A 21,635-nucleotide genomic window follows, 5' to 3' on the forward strand; every position below is an offset into this window, starting at 1 on the left:
TCGGCCCACAGACGCCAAGACAGAGGCTATCAGGAATGCACCCAGGCCACAGATCGTCACGGAGCTGAGGTCGTTCCTGGGACTCCTTAACAATTTTGGTAACTTCCTACCGGGGTTAAGCACCCTCTTAGAGCCTCTACATGTGTTATTGCGCAAGGGTGAGAACTGGTTATGGGGAAAAAAAACAAGTAATTGCTTTTGAGAAAGCCAGAAACATTTTATGCTCCAACAAGCTGCTTGTATTGTATAACCCGTGTAAAAGACTTGTGCTAGCATGTGATGTGTCGTCGTAAGGAGTCGGGTGTGTATTACAACAAGCTAACATTGCGGGGAAGTTGCAACCGGTCGCCTATGCTTCCAGAAGCTTGTCTAAGGCTGAGAGGGCCTACAGCATGATTGAGAAAGAGGCATTGGCGTGTGTGTTCGAGGTAAAGAAAATGCATCTGGCCTCAAATTTGAGCTGGAAACCGATCATAAGCCCCTCATATCCTTGTTCGCTGAAAACAAGAGGATAAATACTAATGCCTCAGCCCGCATACAAAGGTGGGCAGTCACGCTATCAGCGTATAACTATACCATCCGCCACAGGCCAGGCACCGAGAACTGTGCGAATGCTCTCAGTCGGCTACCATTGCCCACCACGGGGGTGGAAATGGCGCAGCCTGCAAACTTGTTGATGGTGGCGCAGCCCGCAGACTTGTTGATGGTCATGGAAGCATTTGAAAATGATAAATCACCTGTCACAGCCCGCCAGATTAGGACTTGGACCAGCCAAGATCCTCTGCTAGCCCTAGTAAAAAACTGTGTACTGCATGGGAGCTGGGCCAGCATCCACTTTGAAAGGCAAGAGCTAATCAAGCCGTTCCAGCGACGAAACAATGAGCTGTCCATTCAGGCAGACTGCCTGTTGTGGGGTAACCTCGCAGTGCTCCCCAAAAAGAGTAGGGAGACGTTCATCTCGGATCTCCACAGCACACACCCGGTTATAGTAGTGATGAAAGCGATAGCCAGATCCCACGTGTGGTGGCACGGTATCGACTCTGACTTAGATTCCTGTGTACGGCAATGCAGCGTATGTGCTCAGTTGAGCAACGCGCCCAGAGAGGCACCACTAAGTTTGTGGTCCTGGCCCTCCAGACCATGGTCGAGGATCCATGTCGACTATGCGGGCCCGTTTCTCGGTAAAATGTTCCGGTGGTGGTGGATGCTTTTTCAAAATGGATTGAATGTGAAATAATGTCAGGAAGCACCGCCACTGCCACCATTGAAAGCCTGAGGGCCATGTTTGCCACCCACGGCCTGCCTGACATACTGGTCTGTGACAACGGGCCATATTTCACCAGTGCCGAATTTAAAGAATTCATGACCCGCAATGGGATCAAATATTTCACCTCAGCCCCGTTTAAACCAGCCTCCAATGGGCAGGCAGAGCAGGTGGTACAAACAATCAAACAGAGCCTTAAACGAGTCACAGAAGGCTCACTCCAAACCCGCCTGTCCCGAGTACTGCTCAGCTACCGCACGAGACCCCACTTGCTCACAGGGAGGCCCCCGGCTGAGCTACTCATGAAAAGGACACTTAAAACCAGACTCTCGCTGGTTCACCCCAACCTGCATGATCAGGTAGAGAGCAGGCAACAAAATTTAAATGATGGTCGCGCCACTGTGTCACGGGAAATCGATCTGAATGACCCTGTGTATTTGCTAAACTATGGATATGGTCCCAAGTGGATTGTGGGCACGGTGATAGCTAAAGAAGGGAGTAGGATGTTTGTAGTCAAACTAGACAATGGACAAATTTGCAGAAAGCACCTGGACCAAACGAGGCTGCGGTTCACAGACAGCTCTGAACAACCCACAGCAGATACCACCTTTTTTGAGCCCACAACACACACCCAAAGGATCAACGACACCACCCCAGACCAGAAAATTGAACCCATCACGCCCAACAGCCCAGCAAGGCCAGGCTCACCCAGCAGCCCTGCAGGGCCAACAACACGCCAGTCCAGCGAGGGCACAGCCAACACACCAGAACAGACATTTGTACCGAGGCGGTCCACCAGGGAAAGAAAAGCTCCCGACCGCCTCACCCTGTAAATAGTTTTCACTTTGACTTTGCGGGGAGTGATGTTGTGTATCTGTAAAGCATGCATTCCCATGTTCCGCCACCAGGCAGAGTATTCCCTGTAGTTCCAAGGGATCACAGCATCCCTTGGGAGCACTGTATATAAGCTGGCCCCAAAGGCCTGTTCCTCACTCTGGAGTGTCTTAATAATGACTGAGGTCACTGTTGCTTTAACCTCCCTGTGTGCAGTCTCATCTGTGTTAGGAACACAATACTGGCCTCAACAACTTTCTGTGATAGAGAATTCTACAGATTCACAATTCTCTGAGTGAAGAAGTTTCTCCTCATCTCGGTCCCAAATGGCTTACCCTTTATCCTTAGACTGTGACCCCTGGTTCTGGACATCCCCAACATCGGGAACATTCTTCCTGCATCTAATCTGTCCAATTCCATCAGAATTTTATATGGTTCCATGAGATCCCCTCTCATTCATCTAAATTCCAATGAATATAAGCCTTGTAGATCCAGTCTTTCTTCATATGTCAGTCCTGCCATCCCGGGAATCAGTCTGGTGAACCTTCGCTGCACTCCCTCAATAGCAAGAATGCCCTCCCTCAGATTAGGAGACCAAAACTGTACACAATATTCAAGGTGTAGCATCACCAAGGCCCTGTACAACTGCAGTAAGACCTCCCTGCTCCTATACTCAAATCCTCTCGCTATGAAGGCCAACATGTCATTTGCCTTCTTCACCACCTGCTGTACCTGCATGCCAACTTTCAATGACTGATGTACCATGACACCCAAGTCTCGTTGCACCTCCCCTTTTCCTAATCTGTCACCATTCAGATAATAGTCTGCCTCCCTGTTTTTGCCACCAAAGTGAATAACCTCACATTTATCTACATTATACTGCATCTGCCATGCATTTGCCCACTCACCTAACCTGTCTCAGTCACCCTGCAGCCTCTTAGCATCCTCCTCACAGCTCACACTGCCACCCAGCTTAGTGTCATCTGCAAACTTGGAGATATAACATTCAATTGCTTCATCTAAATTATTAATGCATATTGTAAATAACTGGGGTCCCAGCACTGAACCCACTAGTCACTGCCTGCCATTCTGAAAAGGACCCATTTATTCCTACTCTTTGCTTCCTGTCTGCCAACCAGTTCTCTATCCATGTCAATACATTACCCCCAATACCATGTGCTTTAATTTTGCACACTAATCTCTTCTGTGGGACCTTGTCAAAAGCCTTTTGAAAGTCCAAATACACCACATCCACTGGTTCGCCCTTATCCACTCTACTCGTTGCATCCTCACCAGAAGTCACCAAGAACAAGTGCGGTGGGCAGTCTTAGAATAAGGTGGAGGAGAGATGAGTGCAGCCTTTCTTTATTGCTGCTGCTGTTATTATTGTTACTTTTGTAACTGTTGTTCTCAAGTTGAAAGAATGTTTTAAGTACAAAGAACTGTTTGTTAAACTTTTGAATAAAATATATTTTACATTAATTCTGAATCATTTTCATTATTTGTTCCATTATTAACACAACTTTTGGAACTCAAGAAGAATAATTTCCATCATTTGTTCCATTAACACAACACTACATTACGGAACAGGTCCAAGCAGTTAACATGGTGCATGTGGAATAGTTGTTGCTGAGCCTTCAGGCAGCAAAGCAATCACAGATGAGCTGCTGGCGCAAGGCTCGAGCAATCGATAAAGGGGCATGACGGCTTGCCCTCCTCCGCCGTCATGCTTCGGGTTCAGGTACTTGCATGGCTTTCTCGTCCTCATCCTCCTGCTCATCATCTGCATCTTCCTCATCATCATCATCAGCCACTCTCACCGCAGGTGGGTCTTCTCCTTCCAGCTGCTGCTGCCTCACGATGGCTAAGTTATGCAGCATGCAGCACACAACAGTGAACTGACTGTCAATCTCAGGGGAATACAGCAAGTAGCCTCTGGAATGGTCCAGGCATCGAAAATGCTGTTTCAAGATGCCAATAGTCCTCTCTATTTTGCTGCGTGTCGCAATGTGTGGCATGTTGTATTCCTGGTCCGCTTCCGTCCGGGTTACGTGTAGGGGCGTCATGAGCCAGGTGGCAAGGCCGTACCCTTTGTCTCCCAGTAGCCAGCTGGCTGCTGCTGAAACATGGCAGATATAGTGCTCTCGCATAGGATGAACGCGTCATGAGTGCTCCTAGGGTATCTTGCATCAACTGACATGATGAGATGCATGTCGTCACACATGAGCTGTACATTAATGAAGTGGAAGCTTTTTCTGTTCCTGTACATCTTGGAATCCACCAGAGGTGCTCACAAGGCGATGTGGGTACAATTAATGCAGCCCTGCACCTTTGGGAAGCCAGCAATCCTGGAGAAGTCCACAGCCCTGTCACACACTGCTTGGACAGTCACGGGCAACTTTATCTCGTCATTCCTCTGTGCATATACTGCAGTTGTCACCTGCCAAATGCAGACATGTGTTGCATGTTGAGAAATGGAGCACACATCTCCAGTTGTAGCTTGAAACAATCCGGAGGCATAGAATGAAAGTGCAGCTGTAACCTTCACTTCAACTGACAAAGCAGTCCTCCTGACGCTTCGAGGTTGCAGGTCTGCTTTCACCAAGTCACAGATCTCAGTTACAACTTCTTTGTGAAAACACAGCCGTCTGACACAGTCTGCATCACTCAGGTGCAGGTACAAATGCCTGTCTCGATAGACCCGACATGGGTAAGGCCTCCTGCCTAGCACCCTATGGACTCTGATGTTCAACATGTGATGATGTTGAATCAATTGTGTCCCACATAGCAACATCATGCAGAAGGCTCGCACAAGGTATGGCATTGTCAGCACTGCCCCCATAACTAAATTGTATTTTTGCAAGAAGCTCAAAATGGCAGGAAGGCAGGCAGAACAGGTTCTTCGTTCTCTTTCCCCAAAGTCTGTATGGATGGACCACACCCAGGTCTTGTGATTTCTCCTCCCTCTACCCCCCCCCATTCCCCCCCCATACCCCCAACTAATTGCAGTCTTGTGACTTCTCCCCTTCTCCTCCCCCCCCTCCCCCAAACTCATTGCAGTCTTGTGTCTAGTGCAGCAGCCTTCCGATCGGCACCTCCCTCCCCAGGCTCAGTGCAGAAGCCTTCCAATTGGCACCTCCCCCCCGCCCCACCCCCTCCACCCCGGGCTGGTTTTCCAACCGAGCCCCAAGCCCCTGTGTCCGGGCACAGGGCCGATTCTGACGGCTGACGCTGCCACCCCGCTCCAGCCCTGCTTGAAGACATTCAGTGGTGGTGTGCCAGTAAACAAAAAATTAAAACCTCAGAAATCGAAGAAACTTCCATGTACTCCATTGAAAGGTAAAAATAGGATATTTCAAGAGTTAGAGACTCCCTCCAAAAACTTTGATGAAAAACAATGGCGTCTTTCAGCACCGATTTTTCAATGTGCTCTGCTTTCTGTTAACTCACCAGAAGGTTTTTCGGGGGTGGCCAGATACGACGACCTAGGATAAAACATTTTTGGGCATACTGCGAAAAATGCTAAAAACTGGCACAGGCATGAGGGAACATCAAAAAAACATAACGTAGAAAATCGTAACTAAAGCAGTTACGCTGGCGCAGATTCCAGGGAGAAACTTTGAATTCAATAATTAAGCCAGAAAGAAACGGTGTGCGCCAAAAAAACGCCGCAAATGACTCAGGAAAATTGAGCCCAATATTTGCACAGTAGGGAGCAGTATAATACCCAGGCTATATACTTTTCCTTATTTTGTACCTTCAATGATTTCAGTACAATTAGATTGTGTGGTGCTTTAGGAGATTATCTTAATTGACAAAGTTTAATTTTTTTTTTCTGGCACTTGATAATGTTATTAGTATATATTTGCCTGAATCTTTGTATGAAAAAGATATGCTTTGTATAAATCTGCTGGGATTTGGTGCTCAGCTAGGTTACAACAATAGTATTAGTCACTGCTTCTCATATGAGAAAGCCCTAAATTGAATGGACACAAGGGAAAGGAGGTGAAGTTAGCTTCATTACCAATGGCTGTTCATTTCACAAATCAGGCTCTGACACTCATACTTGCTCCCACTATACATGCCGCCAGGTAGAACTCGGACTATATTATGAGGAGTTAATTTTCTGATGCTGCAGATACAGATTAATTCATATCTTACTTACTTATTTGTAGAAATTAGTAACGGGCAACTGCAAGGGTAACAGTCACTGGGCGTTCCCCGAGTAGGGTCTCCATAAAAGCCGGGCTGACATTTATCACAAAATGGGCCAGTAGTCTCATGTTGGCAATCCTAAAATAAATAATATTTCCTTTCAGAACCTTCTTGATAAAAGACAAATTATTTCTTTGTTTTATTAAATTATTTTAAATTAGATACCTCTTTACTGAATACATAGAAGAGCTGCCAGCAGAACAAAATGACATTCCAAGGTGTCCACAGCGACTATATTACATATATTTTTAATGAACAAATGAATTCTGACACCCCAATTTCATTAGGTTACTTATAAACAACTTCAATATCCCTCTCCAATGATCACAAGCAGACACTGAGGTTGGAATCTTACCAGCGTTGCGAGTGCGAGTTTGGAGGCGGGTCCACTGTCAAAATGCAGTGATTGACAGCAGGGCGAAAGTCCGCTCTGAACCCGCCTCCTTGTTAATTTCCCAAGTGCCGGCTCTGCCTGCGCTTTGCAGAGGCGGCACGAAGTGGCGGGTCAAGCAATTGAAATACTTCAGAAGCTGTTTAAAGGTATTTAAGCAGCATTTTACCAGTTACTAACCATTTTTCCAAGTTTTGTTACAAGATTCCCAGTGCTCGTTGATCACGTCAGGTAAGTGTGCCGGTTCTCAATGACTTTCTGTTGCTGTGAATAATTGACAGCTGCATAAATGGTATAAAAGCTATAATTTCACTGCTGTTCAATTTCCAATCTTAGAAGCTGGAGCCTTCAAGACTTGGAATAAACTTTTCAGCTTTATGGAGGTTTGAAGTGTTTGCAGTGAACTCTCTATCTAGTGTCACCTCCTTGGAGCAACTTCTCTCACCGTTGACAGATCGCTTCTGTCGTCTCAACTTCAGCTGCTATTATTCCAGCAGCAGCGGTGCTCTTGAAAAAAATCTGACCTTGGTCCTCAGAATCCCACCACGATAGGCCCCAACACCAACATCACAAGGCACATCAGTAGCACCAACAACACCAATCTTCTCTGCAATCTCCTGATGCTGCACAGGACACAGGGTATCAGCACATGATCACATTGCTGCCCGGGAGGCCAGCGATGTCCTTACCATGGCCAGATTTACTTCACTTCATGCTGTACATCCTGGCTGCCACATGATGTGCCAGGTTGGCACCACCCCACACCAACATCATAAAGCATCCCAACAATGGACAAGCCATTCATTTCACACTCATCACCACTGTAGGGGTACCATTATGTCTCACCATTCACTGCAACTCACTAAGCCATTTCCAAAGGTGCACACAAATCTGTCCATGAAGGCAAAGCATTGAAAATAAAGATTTCAATGTTTGGCAACACATTAACAGAAACTGTACATGAACTTTGGCAATAACACCCAAATGTCTACCCATGTGTATTGTTAGTTGGTATGATTGGACAAGGGTGCGAGTGAGTGTGAGGGGTGGCTAATGAGTTGGGGATGTGATAATGTAGATACAGAGAGAGGGATGGGTGAAGGTGCAATGTAAGTTGGTGTGAGTAAGGATGTGCAGGAGTAGGTTAGGGAAGGCACAGTGATAGGGATGCAATGAGTGGCACAGCAGGATGAGGTTGAGTGTGGCTTTGCAGTAACGTTTCAGATCATTGAAAAGTTTGTGCCACTGCAGCCAAGTCCTCCTGATGACATCTCTGGTTGTGCTCTCCTGTACAATGTGCAACCAGGCTGCATTCATGTCCTGGGGAGGTCTCTTCCACCCATTGGAAGAGAAGAGAACCTCCTTGCTTGTTATGACTCCCTCCATAAGCATCTGGAGGGAGTCAGGGCAGAGTCTGGGTGCAGCTATGCACCTTTGTGCAGTGTTTGTCAGTGTTTGCAGTACCTCAATACTGCAGAACACTGGCAGCACAACTATCAAAATGAATGTGGGCATGGTCACTTTAAGGAAACCGGCTGATGACGCATCATCAAATTACGTCATCAGATCCGCTTTGTTTTAATTGGCCAGGAACTGCGCAGGGCAGGCTTAACAAACCCCATCAATGTAAAATTACTTGGACAGAGCTGGATGAAGAAGGCAGCGGGGTTCCAGTGCCCGCCTCACTCCTGACCCGATAGGAAAAATCGCAGCTTATGACTGAGATAGTTATAATCCAACATAGAAGCCCAGAGGTTACCATGAGCGGTGTAATTATACAAATGTTTAACATATTTGCATCAATTTCTCTCTATGCTATTTTAATGGAGGCAGTAACCCATTTGTCAGCTAGTGGCTCAGTTGGTCGCACCCTTGCCTCGGAGTCAGAAGGTTGTGGATTCAAGACCCACTCCAGAGACCGAAGCACAAAAATCTAGGCTGACGCTCCAGTGCAGTTCTGAGGGAGTGCTGCACTGTCGGAGATGCCATCTTACCAATAAGGGAATTAAGGGTTATGGAGACCAGGCGGGTAAATGGAGCTGAGTCCACGGCCAGATCAGCCATGATCTTTTTGAATGGCGGAGCGGGCTCGAGGGGCTAGATGGCCTATTCCTGTTCCTAATTCTTATGTTCTTATGTTCTTATCTTAAACTGAGGCCCGTCTGCCCTCTCAGGTGGACGTAAAAGATCCCATGGCACTATTTCGAACAAGAGCAGGGAAGTTATCTCTGGTGCCCTGGCTAATATTTATCCCTCAATCAACATCACAAAAACAGATTATCTGGTCATTATCACATTGCTGTTTGTGGGAATTTGCCTCTGTCAAAATACCAGAGAAAGGAATTTTACATGAGTATGTTTAGATTTTCAGAATGCTGCAATGATCGCCTGATACCATTGATATATTTATTAAATATTGTTTTGAGAATAGGAAGTCTAACTCTTCTCTCTCCAGTTTCCCTTTTCTCATTGGGCAACACAGTACTCCTTCCCTGATCTCCACAGTTCTATGTAGAGTCAGCTACAAGGACCTATGTGAGAGCCTTCCAGTCACAACGCTCCTTCTGGAAAGGCATCCAGGCCTTCACTGAAACTGCAGCAAGGCTGAGATTTGGAACTCAGCAAAGCAGCTGAACCAGACCTCAATCCTACCATCATATGGATAGAGGGCTGCCCATTTTATGCATACTTTGGGGTCAATTTTCCACTTTGCTGATTTTTGGTGCCCAGGAGGATGAACAGATGACTTTTTTGTGCCCGATTGCGCCAAAAATAAACAGTTTTCGCCAAAGTAAAATTTCATTTTGGCGCTGCGGTACCAGAAGTTAAGTCTGGGGATGGGGCTTCAAGTGTGCGTCGAAAAGTCTGTGAGCATGTCCCAGAATAAAAAAAATAACTTTTTCCCGCGCATCCAGTGAATTCCTAGTCTGGATCAAGAGCTTGTGAGAACACATTGGGATCGGAGCTGGATCTGAACATTATGGGGCCGAAATTAATGGCTTTACCGCTCATTGCCACCGACTGCTGCCCACTGCCGCCAACATTCCTCCTCGAGTTGCGCCCAGTGCCAGTTTTGATTTGGTCTAGAGTGGGCGGGAGGGGAGAACCGCCAGGAACCGCCTGCTGACATCAGCAGATGGCCAAGTGCCGCAACTGACCTCCCGCCCGCCGAGATGCCAGATTGATGCAGGTGTGGATTGGCGCCAGAACGGGGAAGGACCACTGGCTGGAGGCTGTTCTATCAGGGATAGTATTAAAGCCAAGGAAGTGGCATACAAATTGGCCAGAAATAGCAGTGAACCTGGGGACTGGGAGAAATTTAGAACTCAGCAGAGGAGGACAAAGGGTTTGATTAGGGCAGGGAAAATAGAGTACGAGAGGAAGCTTGCAGGGAACATTAAGACGGACTGCAAAAGTTTCTATAGATATGTAAAGAGAAAAAGGTTAGTAAAGACAAACGTAGGTCCCCTGCAGTCAGAATCAGGGGAAATCATAATGGGGAACAAAGAAATGGCAGACCAATTGAACAAGTACTTTGGTTCGGTATTCACTAAGGAGGACACAAACAACCTTCCGGATATAAAAGGGGTCAGAGGGTCTAGTAAGAAGGAGGAACTGAGGGAAATCCTTATTAGTCGGGAAATTGTGTTGGGGAAATTGATGGGATTGAAGGCCGATAAATCCCCAGGGCCTGATGGACTGCATCCCAGAGTACTTAAGGAAGTGGCCTTGGAAATAGCGGATGCATTGACAATCATTTTCCAACATTCCATAGACTCTGGATCAGTTCCTATGGAGTGGAGGGTAGCCAATGTAACCCCACTTTTTAAAAAAGGAGGGAGAGAGAAAACAGGGAATTATAGACCGGTCAGCCTGACATCGGTAGTGGGTAAAATGATGGAATCAATTATTAAGGATGTCATAGCAACACATTTGGAAAGAGGTGACATGATAGGTCCAAGTCAGCATGGATTTGTGAAAGGGAAATCGTGCTTGACAAATCTTCTGGACTTTTTTGAGGATGTTTCCAGTAGAGTGGACAAGGGAGAACCAATTGATGTGGTATATTTGGACTTTCAGAAGGCTTTCGACAAGGTCACACACAAGAGATTAATGTGCAAAGTTAAAGCACATGGGATTGGGGGTAGTGTGCTGACATGGATTGAGAACTGGTTGTCAGACAGGAAGCAAAGAGTAGGAGTAAATGGATACTTTTCAGAATGGCAGGCAGTGACTAGTGGGGTACAGCAAGGTTCTGTGCTGGGGTCCCAGCTGTTTACATTGTACATTAATGATTTGGACGAGGGGATTAAATGTAGTATCTCCAAATTTGCGGATGACACTAAGTTGGGTGGCAGTGTGAGCTGCGAGGAGGATGCTATGAGGCTGCAGAGTGACTTGGATAGGTTAGGTAAGTGGGCAAATGCATGGCAGATGAAGTATAATGTGGATAAATGTGAGGTTATCCACTTTGGTGGTAAAAACAGAGAGACAGACTATTATCTGAATGGTGACAGATTAGGAAAAGGGGAGGTGCAACGAGACCTGGGTGTCATGGTACATCAGTCATTGAAGGTTGGCATGCAGGTACAGCAGGCGGTTAAGAAAGCAAATGGCATGTTGGCCTTCATAGTGAGGGGATTTGAGTACAGGGGCAGGGAGGTATTGCTACCGTTGTACAGGGCCTTGGTGAGGCCACACCTGGAGTATTGTGTACAGTTTTGGTCTCCTAACTTGAGGAAGGACATTCTTGCATTTGAGGGAGTGCAGCGAAGGTTCACCAGACTGATTCCCGGGATGGCGGGACTGATATATCAAGAAAAACTGGATCAATTGGGCTTGTATTCACTGGAGTTCAGAAGAATGAGAGGGGATCTCATAGAAACGTTTAAAATTCTGATGGGTTTAGACAGGTTAGATGCAGGAAGAATGTTCCCAATGTTGGGGAAGTCGAGAACCAGGGGTCACAGTCTAAGGATAAGGGGTAAGCCATTTAGGACTGAGATGAGGAGAAAGTTCTTCACCCAGAGAGTGGTGAACCTGTGGAATTCTTTGCCACAGAAAGTTGTTGAGGCCAATTCACCAAATATATTCAAAAAGGAGTTAGATATAGTCCTTACTACTCGGGGGATCAAGGGGTATGGCGAGAAAGCAGGAATGGGGTACTGAGGTTGCATGATCAGCCTTGAACTCATTGAATGGCGGTGCAGGATCGAAGGGCCGAATGGCCTACTCTTGCACCTATTTTCTATGTTTCTATGTATCCCCGACGGTGAGTATGAAGAGCTGAAGAAAAGATTAGTCAACAATCTTACATTTTTTTCTTTACAGCAACTTACCTTGATGGGGCCCCTGAAGGTCTCCTGATGTTTTTTTTTAAATGCTTTTTATTTGCAGCTCTTCAACCCTCCGTGAGCGCGACTCCATCCTCGGCGGCATTTGGGCAGCAAGCGCATTTGCTGTTGAGAATGAGAGCACCCGCCCGCTGCCGCCCAGACTGACGGCGTAAGTCTCTCTTTTGCCGCCGGCCACCCTTTCAAGGATCTTCTTGCCGAAAACCCCGCCCAGAGTACCGTCAGGTATCTCGCCGGCCATCAGCGGCACTTGGGTGGCCCCTGTCCTTCACCAAATTTGGCCCCTTAAATTTTAGCTGCAAGGGAAGGGGAAGGAGAAGGAGCAGGGGGAAAGGCCAAGAGATTTCTAACAGAAGAAATTGAGCCTCTGGTAGACATCATTGAGAGGAGATGGGATGTGCTTGAGAACAAAGGAAGAATGGGACAAAAGAAACTGAAACCCTTTCTACTAGCAAAACTTTAGGAACAAGTTGCAGAAGAGTTCAATGCAGTTGCCATGACTCCAAGAAGCGGTGTGCAGGTCAAAAATTGGTAGGACCTTGGCCAAGCAGTTACTGTAAGTAATATTTTTATTTATGCACTGCAATTGCATTTGTAAATGTGACTAATATGTGTGTGTGTGTGTGTGTGGCCACCACAGCAGAATGACCCTCTCTTAAAAATTTCTATTTTCATCGATGCAGAGGAAGGTGTCACAGATCAACCGAGAAAGGTCAACATCTGGAGGAGGTGCGCCAAGTAGGCTGCAACTAACAACCGTGGAACAGAGGATCTCTGATATGATTAAATCTCGCAAGAGATCAACCACCAATGTGGACGCTGGGCCCAGGTTACCGAGAGAGGGTAAGCCCGGCAAATTGCACAATTTGGGTTGGCATCGTGGTCTTTGAAAAGAGCCTGTGCTGTGTGACCCGCGTACTCATGTCACCCTGCCCCCTCTGCTCCCTCCCTTGCTGATAACCAAACATCTGCTCTGTTAAGTTTTGCAGATGTTGCGCATCAGGAAGAGACAGAAGCTGAAGCAGAAGTAGAAGCAGAGCATGATCAGGAAGCAGTCAGTCCAGATATTCTTCATCAACATCAGGACGAGGATGAGCTGGAGAATGAAGGGCAGCAGGAAGACCCCAATACAGAGATGTTTACATTGGAATTGGAGCTGGTGAACCCCCTGAGGACACCAAGCACTTTACTAAGCGATACAACCAACACGACATTTCATGGTGTACATTCTAAGGCTGCGGGTCCCAGTGGGTTGCAGCAAGCCACACCTGGGAGACGGCTGCGGAGGGTGGGAAAGAGAGCTCAATCTGAAATGCAGGATGCAGGGGACCTAGGATGGCTCATGGGAATGAGTGGGGAGAGCATTGAGCTAACCAGATCATTCCTGGACACCATAAGTGGGGTGAGGGTGGAATTAGCGGGACTGTCAGTAGAAGTAGCAGCACTGTCTGGAGGAATGGGAGCACTGTCAGGACAGATGAGGGAGGGGATGTCTGTGATTATGGAGGGAATGTTGGACATTAGGGAGGGAATGTCAGAGGCAGCTGGTGCAGTGTCGGGACAGATGAGGGAGGGGATGTCAGAGATAGCTGCTGCAATAAGTGGACATGCCCAGGCTGTCATTGCCCAACAGAAATTGGCAGCATCAACTGCTGACACTCACTTTCCAATCCCCAGACCAAAGTCAGGTAGTGTGCCGTGGGTTCATTCACAGGCTGAAGAATCCGAAGAGTAACCAGGGCCTTCCACAATGCTATCTGCTAGATCTGTCCCTGTCCAACACCACCAGCAACAAATGCGCCTTCGCGCAGAAAACAGAAAATACCTTGAGGTCGGGGTGAGGAAGCAGAAGTCTGAGACAACGTGCACAGGTAGGGGTAGAGGCAACAACAGGGGCATGAGGGGCACAAGCGTTAAAGTCTTTGAATAAGGGGGCGGAGAGATGGCTGCAGCTAGAGTTTGCTTGTTTGTTTGTTGCTGCTACTTTTTGTTTTCTTCATTGAAAAGTTTAAAGTTTGATACAAGATGTTTTATGTAATTTAAGTAAAACTGTACAAATGTTTAATGAACCTAATTATTTTTTAAATTTATGCAGAATCCTGCACGTTATTTTTTGAATTAAAGCAACATAAATCAATATAACATGACAACCATTATTATGTACATTATTTTTTCACACTAACATGTGCAAAGATTCAACACTGTCGGACCATTTAGCCTTCAGGCAGCAAAGCGATCACTGATTAGCCAATGACGCATATCTCTAGCTGTGGCTATAAGTGCACGAGACCATCTCCTCCGCCGTCGTCCTGCGGGTTGAGGTGGTGACATGGGTTCATCGTCCTCCTTTTGCTGCTGGTCCTCCTTGTCCTCCTGCTGCACCTCCTCCTCCTCGTCCTCATTGTCAGCCTCCTCATCCTCCTGCTGCAATGTCCACTACCTGGCCCCTCATGATAGCCAAGTTGTGCAGCATGCAGCACACGACAGTGAACTGACCGACGTGGTGAGGGTGTATTGCAGGTAGAGTGGTCCAGGCATCAGAAATGCTGCTTCAGTATGCCAATTGTCACTCTATGATGCTCCGTGTCGTTATGTGCGACATGTTGTACTGACGCTCTGGCACAGTGCGGGGATTGCGTAGGGTGGGGTCATAAGCCAGGTGGCGAGCCCGTAGCCTTTGTCTCCGAGCAACCAGCTGTGCCCTTCTGGCAGCTCCTGAAAAATTGCATATATAACGCTCTCGCGTTGGGTGAAAGCATCATGGATGCTACCTGGGTATTTGGCATCCAGTGCCATGATCTGATGCATATCGTTGTAGACGAGCTGGACATTTAGGGAATGGAACCCTTTCCTGTTGCAATAAAACTCGGAGTCATCCAAAGGTGCTCTCAAGGCGATGTGGGTACAATCGATCGCACCCTGTACCTTTAGGAAGCCAGCAATTCTGAAGAACCCTACAGCCCTGTCTCGCAATGTCTACGCGGTCATAGGGAAATTGATGAACTGGTCCCTTTTGGCATACAGTGCCAAATTCAGCTGGCGAATGCAGCAATGTGTGGCATGCTGCGAAATGCAGCACATGTCCCCAGTTGCTGCTTGAAATGAGCCAGAAGCATAGAAGGCAATGCTGCAGTGACCTTCACTTCCACAGGTAGGACAATCCTCCTGCCACTTCTTGGTTGTATGTCTGCCCTGATTGGCTGGCAGATCTCGGTGATGACCTCCTTTCTAAATCGCAGCCTGTGAATGCAGTCTGCCTCACTCAGGTGTAGGTATGAGTGCCTGTCCCTGTAGATTCGATCAGGGTATGACCTCCTCCCCATTAATGCCCAAGCGATCTGGTTTCTGTGATGGTGGCATCATATTATCCGTCGCCTCCACATGTCATGCATGCAAATCAACCTTATTACATGAGGCATCGTAATAGTTTCCCCCATAATTATTCTTCTTAAATTTGTTATTCTCATTATTGTGAGACAGTACCTACTGAAGCACTCACACCTTTGCTGGGTGACGCCCTAATAGAATGGACCACACCCTGGTCTGTGTATGTGCAACACTAAGCTCTGTCTCTATGGAGACATGGTGCACAGCGATTTATGGCACTTTAATTATAGCTTTTGCCAAAATGCCTACATTTGCTGCTGTATTGTACTGTCTCTGATGCACAGTTCGGAGTGCATGCCGGCAGGATCGCTCCCTCAGCCAGACAGAAACACAGGAGCTCGGCGCTTGGATTCCACCCCCCCAAACTGCACCCCGACTCCCCACCGGGCTTCTTTCCAAGCTGAGTCCGGGGTGTGGGGGGGGGGGGGGGGCAGGTGGAATCCAAGCACCGAGCTCCTGTGCTTGTGTCCGGCCAAGGGAGCGATCCTACTGCCGGTCAGCCGGCACTCCTCTGACCCGTGCCTGGAGCCCCATGAGCAGAGATTCTGTGGTGGGGTGGAGTCGCAATTTGCCCATTCCCAAAAACATTCTGTGGGAAAAATTAACTTTCCGAGTTATTTTCTGCAAAAATCAGCATGAATTTGTGTTTTAAATTGCCTTCTTCCCTCGCTCCAAAAACTCAGAAATATACTCAGCGCCGATTTCCTTAAGTTAACGTAGGGTTTTTCTGATCGGTACTTAAGGCCACTGTGCGCCGCCCTTAAAAAAATCGGTGTTGGCAAAAATCGGTTAAATGGCCAAAAACGGTGCGGAAATCATTTTCAACTAGACCTGCGGCAAAAAAATCTGGCGTATAAAAAATACGACACTTTTGAGGAAAGTTGCAAAATCAAGATTGCTCCAAAAAAAACAGCAGACACCAAAAAAGCGGTGCCCAATGGTGGCGAAAATAAAGCCCTTTAGAACATTGATGTGAGAATTAGAGTCATAGTGCAGCACAGAAGGAGGCCATTCAGCCCATTGAATCTGCACCGGAACAGAGCACTGTATTTTTCAATAGAAAAATGTCCTGATTGTGAAGCATGGTGCTTGAAGATAGAATATATGAAACTTCCAAGTAATTAAAAATATTGTAACAAGCATAACAACTTCAAACTTGCAGTGAAATTAGAAGTATTTAATATTTCTTCTCAGATTTTCAAATCATACATTTTGCTATTTCTGTAAATTGTGTTGCATTTTATATCATTTAGCATAAGGATATATTGCACACTATCTTGTAGATTCATATATATTCGGAGAATCTTCCAAGAAAGCATGAACTATGCACAGTGCTTAGCAATAAATATTGCATTTCTAAAATAGGATTTATGTGAAATGTCCTTCATTAATTAGAGTTAACCTGTGGAATAAAGATAAAACACTCCCTCAAGAGAGGAACAAATTGTAAAAGCAATCATTACGATGAAGAAAGCACCACAGTATAAAAATAATTTCATCATCCTTACACACTGTAGCAATCTATCTGACATTATTTAAATAATAAAATGATAAAAGTTGTTTTAAGCTTCATGCCTTGTCAGACTGGATAAAAATGAAACTGTCTTTTGAGTTAATGAGAATTGTCAACTTGGCATATGGTGTGCAGATCACAGAAGTTTTTGGAACAATTGATCGTCACTTTTTTTCAATGAAAGAAACCTTTATTATCTCATGCACTTAGAAAATCTTTCAGGAATGTCTCAAAGTCCTTAATATACAATGGATGACAGTGAAGTGCAATAAATATTGTTATGCATGTTGTTTATTCCATATACTTGAAATAATGGTCTGACCAACATATTACTTGTATGTGCACTGGCTCTAACAGCTGTCCCAGGGAAAACTTGGGAGCAGTCTTAAAATGTCTTCAACTGGTTTATGGGTTCTCAGGTGAAAAATGAATCTATCCCAGCAGTAAGTCACGAATACAGACTGAAGCTTCAGCTCTGTAAATCAGTGTCAAAACAAAAAATATTATTATTTTTTTACAAAGTCATAAGTACATCTATATATGCAAATTCCCTTGCGCATTATACAATATATTTTGACTCATTTGATGGAAGTGGGAATTGGAGAATTGGGCAGGGAAGTTAGCTCACCCAATTTGTGGCACACCAGATTTTCCAGTAATTGAAAATCAAGTGCCATGAACTGTGTACGCTGACATCCATGAGCTATTCTACAATGTGCAGTGCCAGGGACTCTTTGATGGAGCCTCGTCTCACCCATATACACAGTGGTGCTATCCTGCTACTGACTATGTATGCACACTTTAAGTAGAACAGGAGGTTTTCCAAATGTATTGCTAAAGCTTAGATTGGTCTGATCTTTCTGGTCCCCAGCATTGACAAACTTCATTTATTCAGATCGCAATTGAATTATTTTTATTTCTAAACTTTAAAATTTTTCAATATCTGTTGATTCTTGGAATTTATTTATATTATTAATAATAATGTTTAAACTAAATTGCAGATACAGTGCTCCTGAAATGAAAGGGTACACAAACAAGTGAAATTCCAAGCAAATATCGCAGAAATAAAATAAATGTAATTTTAACAATCTTCTGGACTTGGCTACATAAAGTTTAAGCTTATAAGGCTTCAGATGTTAGATGTACTCCTTACTACTAGGGGGATCAAGGGGTATGGGGAGAAAGCAGGAATGGGGTTCTGAAGTTGCATGTTCAGCCATGAATTCATTGAATGGCGGTGCAGGCTCGAAGGGCCGAATGGCCTACTCCTGCACCGATTTTCTATGTTTCTATGTTTCTATAACATTGTTAAAAATTAGGGATATCTAAAAAAGAAATACTGTGTTTAAATGATTGTATGTTTCTGTTCGAGACTAATAAAGGGTTAATAAGTTATGTTTTACCCAAGAATGTTTAAGTTTTGCTTTCCTAGGAAGACGCATCGAGACTGTCATGTATGCAACCACAATATAACACCACTGTATTACTGTATACACTCAACCTAGATGCACACCTTGACCACAAGGGGTGAACTTGTGGGAGACACTCCTTACCTGATCTCACAGGTATAAAAAGGGAGGTCTCACGCAGGGTCATCGTCTTTGGAGTCCTGTGAATAAAGAGTTAAGGTCACAGAGTGACCTTGTCCCCAGAATGTGCCTCGTGTGGTTTCATACTGTAGAGTAAGGACTTTAGATTGGCGACGAGAAACGGGAATTCATGACCAATGAGAATGGCCACCGGTAGCACAGAGGAACGGTACTATGTTGGGGAAGACTGGGATGATTTTGTCGAGAGGCTTCAGCAAAGCTTCGTTACGAAAGAATGGCTGGGGGATGCAGCGCCCGACAAGCGAAGGGCTCATCTTTTGACCAGCTGCGGACCAAAGACTTACACGCTCATGAAGGACTTACTAGCACCCAAAAAGTCGGCGGACAAAACCTTTGAAGAACTGAGCAAATTGATCGGGGAGCACCTCAAACTGGCGAGTAACATACATATGGCTACCAACCAACGTCGTGAAGGACAGAACATACTGGACTTCGTAGGGGACCTCCGGCGTTTGGCCGGCCTCTAAGTTCACAGACGCCTGCAGGGGGGAGATGCTAAGGGACTTCTTTATCGAGGGCATCGGTCATGCATGGATTTTCCGCAAATTAATTGAGAACAAGGATTTGACCTTGGAAGCGACGGCGTTGATAGGTCAAACTTTCACGGCGGGGGTGGAAGAGACGAAAATGATATACGTGCGCAATTCTGCCTCTAATGCGGCGATGGATCAGCGAGTCAACATCATCGATGCGACTCAGAGCCCCGCAGGCAGGCAGCGGTAGTCCGACACTCCCCAGGCAGCAATGGACCCCAGAGTAGGACTTCAACAGAGATAATGGCAGGCTGAAGGGCCATTCACACCATTACAGTGGACAATGCGGCCCGGGATGGGGCCATTGACACCCACTAATAGGGTACTTAAGAGCAGTCAAAGGAACAGTCAGCATGGAATGCCTGGCCATAGTCCCTTTGTTCCCAACAATGGAAACTTTAACTCATGCTGGAGGTGTGGGGGAAAAAACTCAGCTAGATCTTGCAAATTTAAACAGTTTGTCTGCAGGAACTGCAATCTCAGTGGCCATTTAGCTCGAATATGCAGGAAGCCTGCAACCAGACTAATATATGAGGCGGATGGACCAGAAGAGGGTTCTTTGAGGCAGGATGACTTTTGGGGCGAATCGATGGACGCCGAGGTTCAGAGGGTACATGTGGCGAATATTCACAGTTCATACACCAAAACGACACCAATGATGATGAGGGTTTGACTAAATGGTATCCCAGTATGCATGGAGCTGGACACTGGGGCTAGCCAGTCACTCATGGGCGTTCAGCAATTTGAGAAGCTATGGCCATTTAAAGCCAGTAGACCAAAATTAACACGTATTGAGACCCAATTATGGACTTACACTAAAGAAATCATTCCGGTGCGAGGTAGTGCAATGTTGGCTGTCACACACAATGGGTTAGTGAATCGGCTGCCGCTCTGGATTGTCCCAGGCAATGGTCCCGCACTGTTGGGGAGGAGCTGGTTAGCCGACATGAACTGGAAATGGGGGGATGTTCACACAATGTCATCTATGGAGCGAAGTTCGTGCTCACAAGTCCTACAACAATTCTACTCACTATTCCAACCTGGCGTCGGGACTTTCAAAGGCACTAAAGTAGTGATACACATCACCCCGGACGCCAGGCCAGTGCACCACAAAGCCAGAGCGGTGCTGTATGTGATGCGGGAAAAGGTCGAGAGCGAATTGGACTGGATGTTGAGAGAGGGCATCATCTCGCCTGTTGAATTCAGCGTCTCGGCGAGCCCCATTGTTCCTGTCTAAAAGCGGATGGCTCTGTCAGGATCTGTGGCGACTACAAGGCCACCAGCAATCGGGTGTCCCAGCAAGATCAATACCCGCTCCCAGCTTGCTGGCAGGCGGCAAGCTGTTCACCAAATTGGACCTCACTTCAGCCTATATGACCCAGTAGAACTGGCCGACGAATCCAAGCTACTGACCACCATCACCACGCACAAGGGACTGTTCATTTATAACAGGTGCCCGTTTGGCATTCGATCAGCGGCCGCGATTTTTCAAAGAAACATGGAAAGCCTGCTTGAAGCCATTCTTGGAACGATCGTATTCCAGGATGACATCCTCATCACGGGTCGAGACACCGAGGAACACCTTCACAACCTGGAGGAGGTGCTACACCGACTGGACCGGGTAGGCCTGCGACTCAAGAAGTCTAAATGTGTGTCCTTAGCTCCTGAGGTTGAGTTTGTGGGCAGGAGGGTTGCTGCAGATGGGATTCAGCCCACCAAATCCAAAAAAGAGGCAATTTGACAAGCACCCAGGACCTGCAACACATCGGAGTTGTGTTCATTGCTGGGACTGTTGAACTATTTCGGAAACTTTCTGCCGAACTTGAGCAGGTTGTTGGAGCCGCTACACGTGCTCCTGCATAAGGGTTGCGATTGGTTTTGGGGGGACTGTCAGCAACGGGCTTTTGATCGGACGCGAAACCTACTTTGTTCAAACAAGTTGTTGACCCTGTACGACCCTTGTAAAAAATTGGTTCTGACATGTGATGCATCGTCCGATGGAGTTGGGTGCATGTTGCAGCAGGGCAATGCTGAGGGTCAACTACAACCTGTGGCTTATGCCTCTAGGTCGCTCTCTCAAGCAGAACGGGGATATGGCATGGTCGAGAAGGAAGCGCTTGCATGTGTCTATGATGTAAAAAAAATGCATCAGTACCTCTTTGGTAGGAAGTCTGAATTAGAGACGGACCATAAGCCATTAACATCCCTGTTGTCAGACAGCAAGGCGATCAATGCCAATGCATCTGCTCGCATACAGCGATGGGCTCTCATGCTGGCTGCTTATGATTACTCCATCCGGCACCGGCCTGGCACTGAAAATTGCGCCAACGCGCTCAGCAGGCTTCCACTGGCCACCACTGAGGGGGCAGCGGAGCAAAGCGCCGAGGTGACCATGGCTGTCGATGCCTTTGACAGCGCAGGCTCCCCCATCACAGCCCACCAGATCAAAATCTGGACAAACAGAGATCTCCTCTTATCCCTGATTAAGAAATGTGTCCTGACTGGGGATTGGGCGCCCGCACACGGAGCATGCC

The 21,635-nt window shown here is 46.6% G+C and overlaps 1 protein-coding gene across 2 annotated transcripts in view; it reads right to left on the minus strand.

Annotated features, from left to right (window-relative positions):
• Positions 1-21,635, minus strand: part of lama2 (laminin, alpha 2) — a 693,080-nt gene that overhangs the window by 275,280 nt on the left and 396,165 nt on the right. For both annotated transcript variants that reach the window (XM_070885262.1, XM_070885261.1), the window contains exon 17: positions 6,264-6,391. In XM_070885262.1, coding sequence (XP_070741363.1) covers positions 6,264-6,391 — 128 coding nt within the window. The remainder of the gene's footprint in view (positions 1-6,263; positions 6,392-21,635) is intronic.

The sequence above is a fragment of the Pristiophorus japonicus genome, chromosome 7 (genome assembly GCF_044704955.1).
Source record: "Pristiophorus japonicus isolate sPriJap1 chromosome 7, sPriJap1.hap1, whole genome shotgun sequence".
Lineage (NCBI taxonomy): Eukaryota > Metazoa > Chordata > Chondrichthyes > Pristiophoridae > Pristiophorus > Pristiophorus japonicus.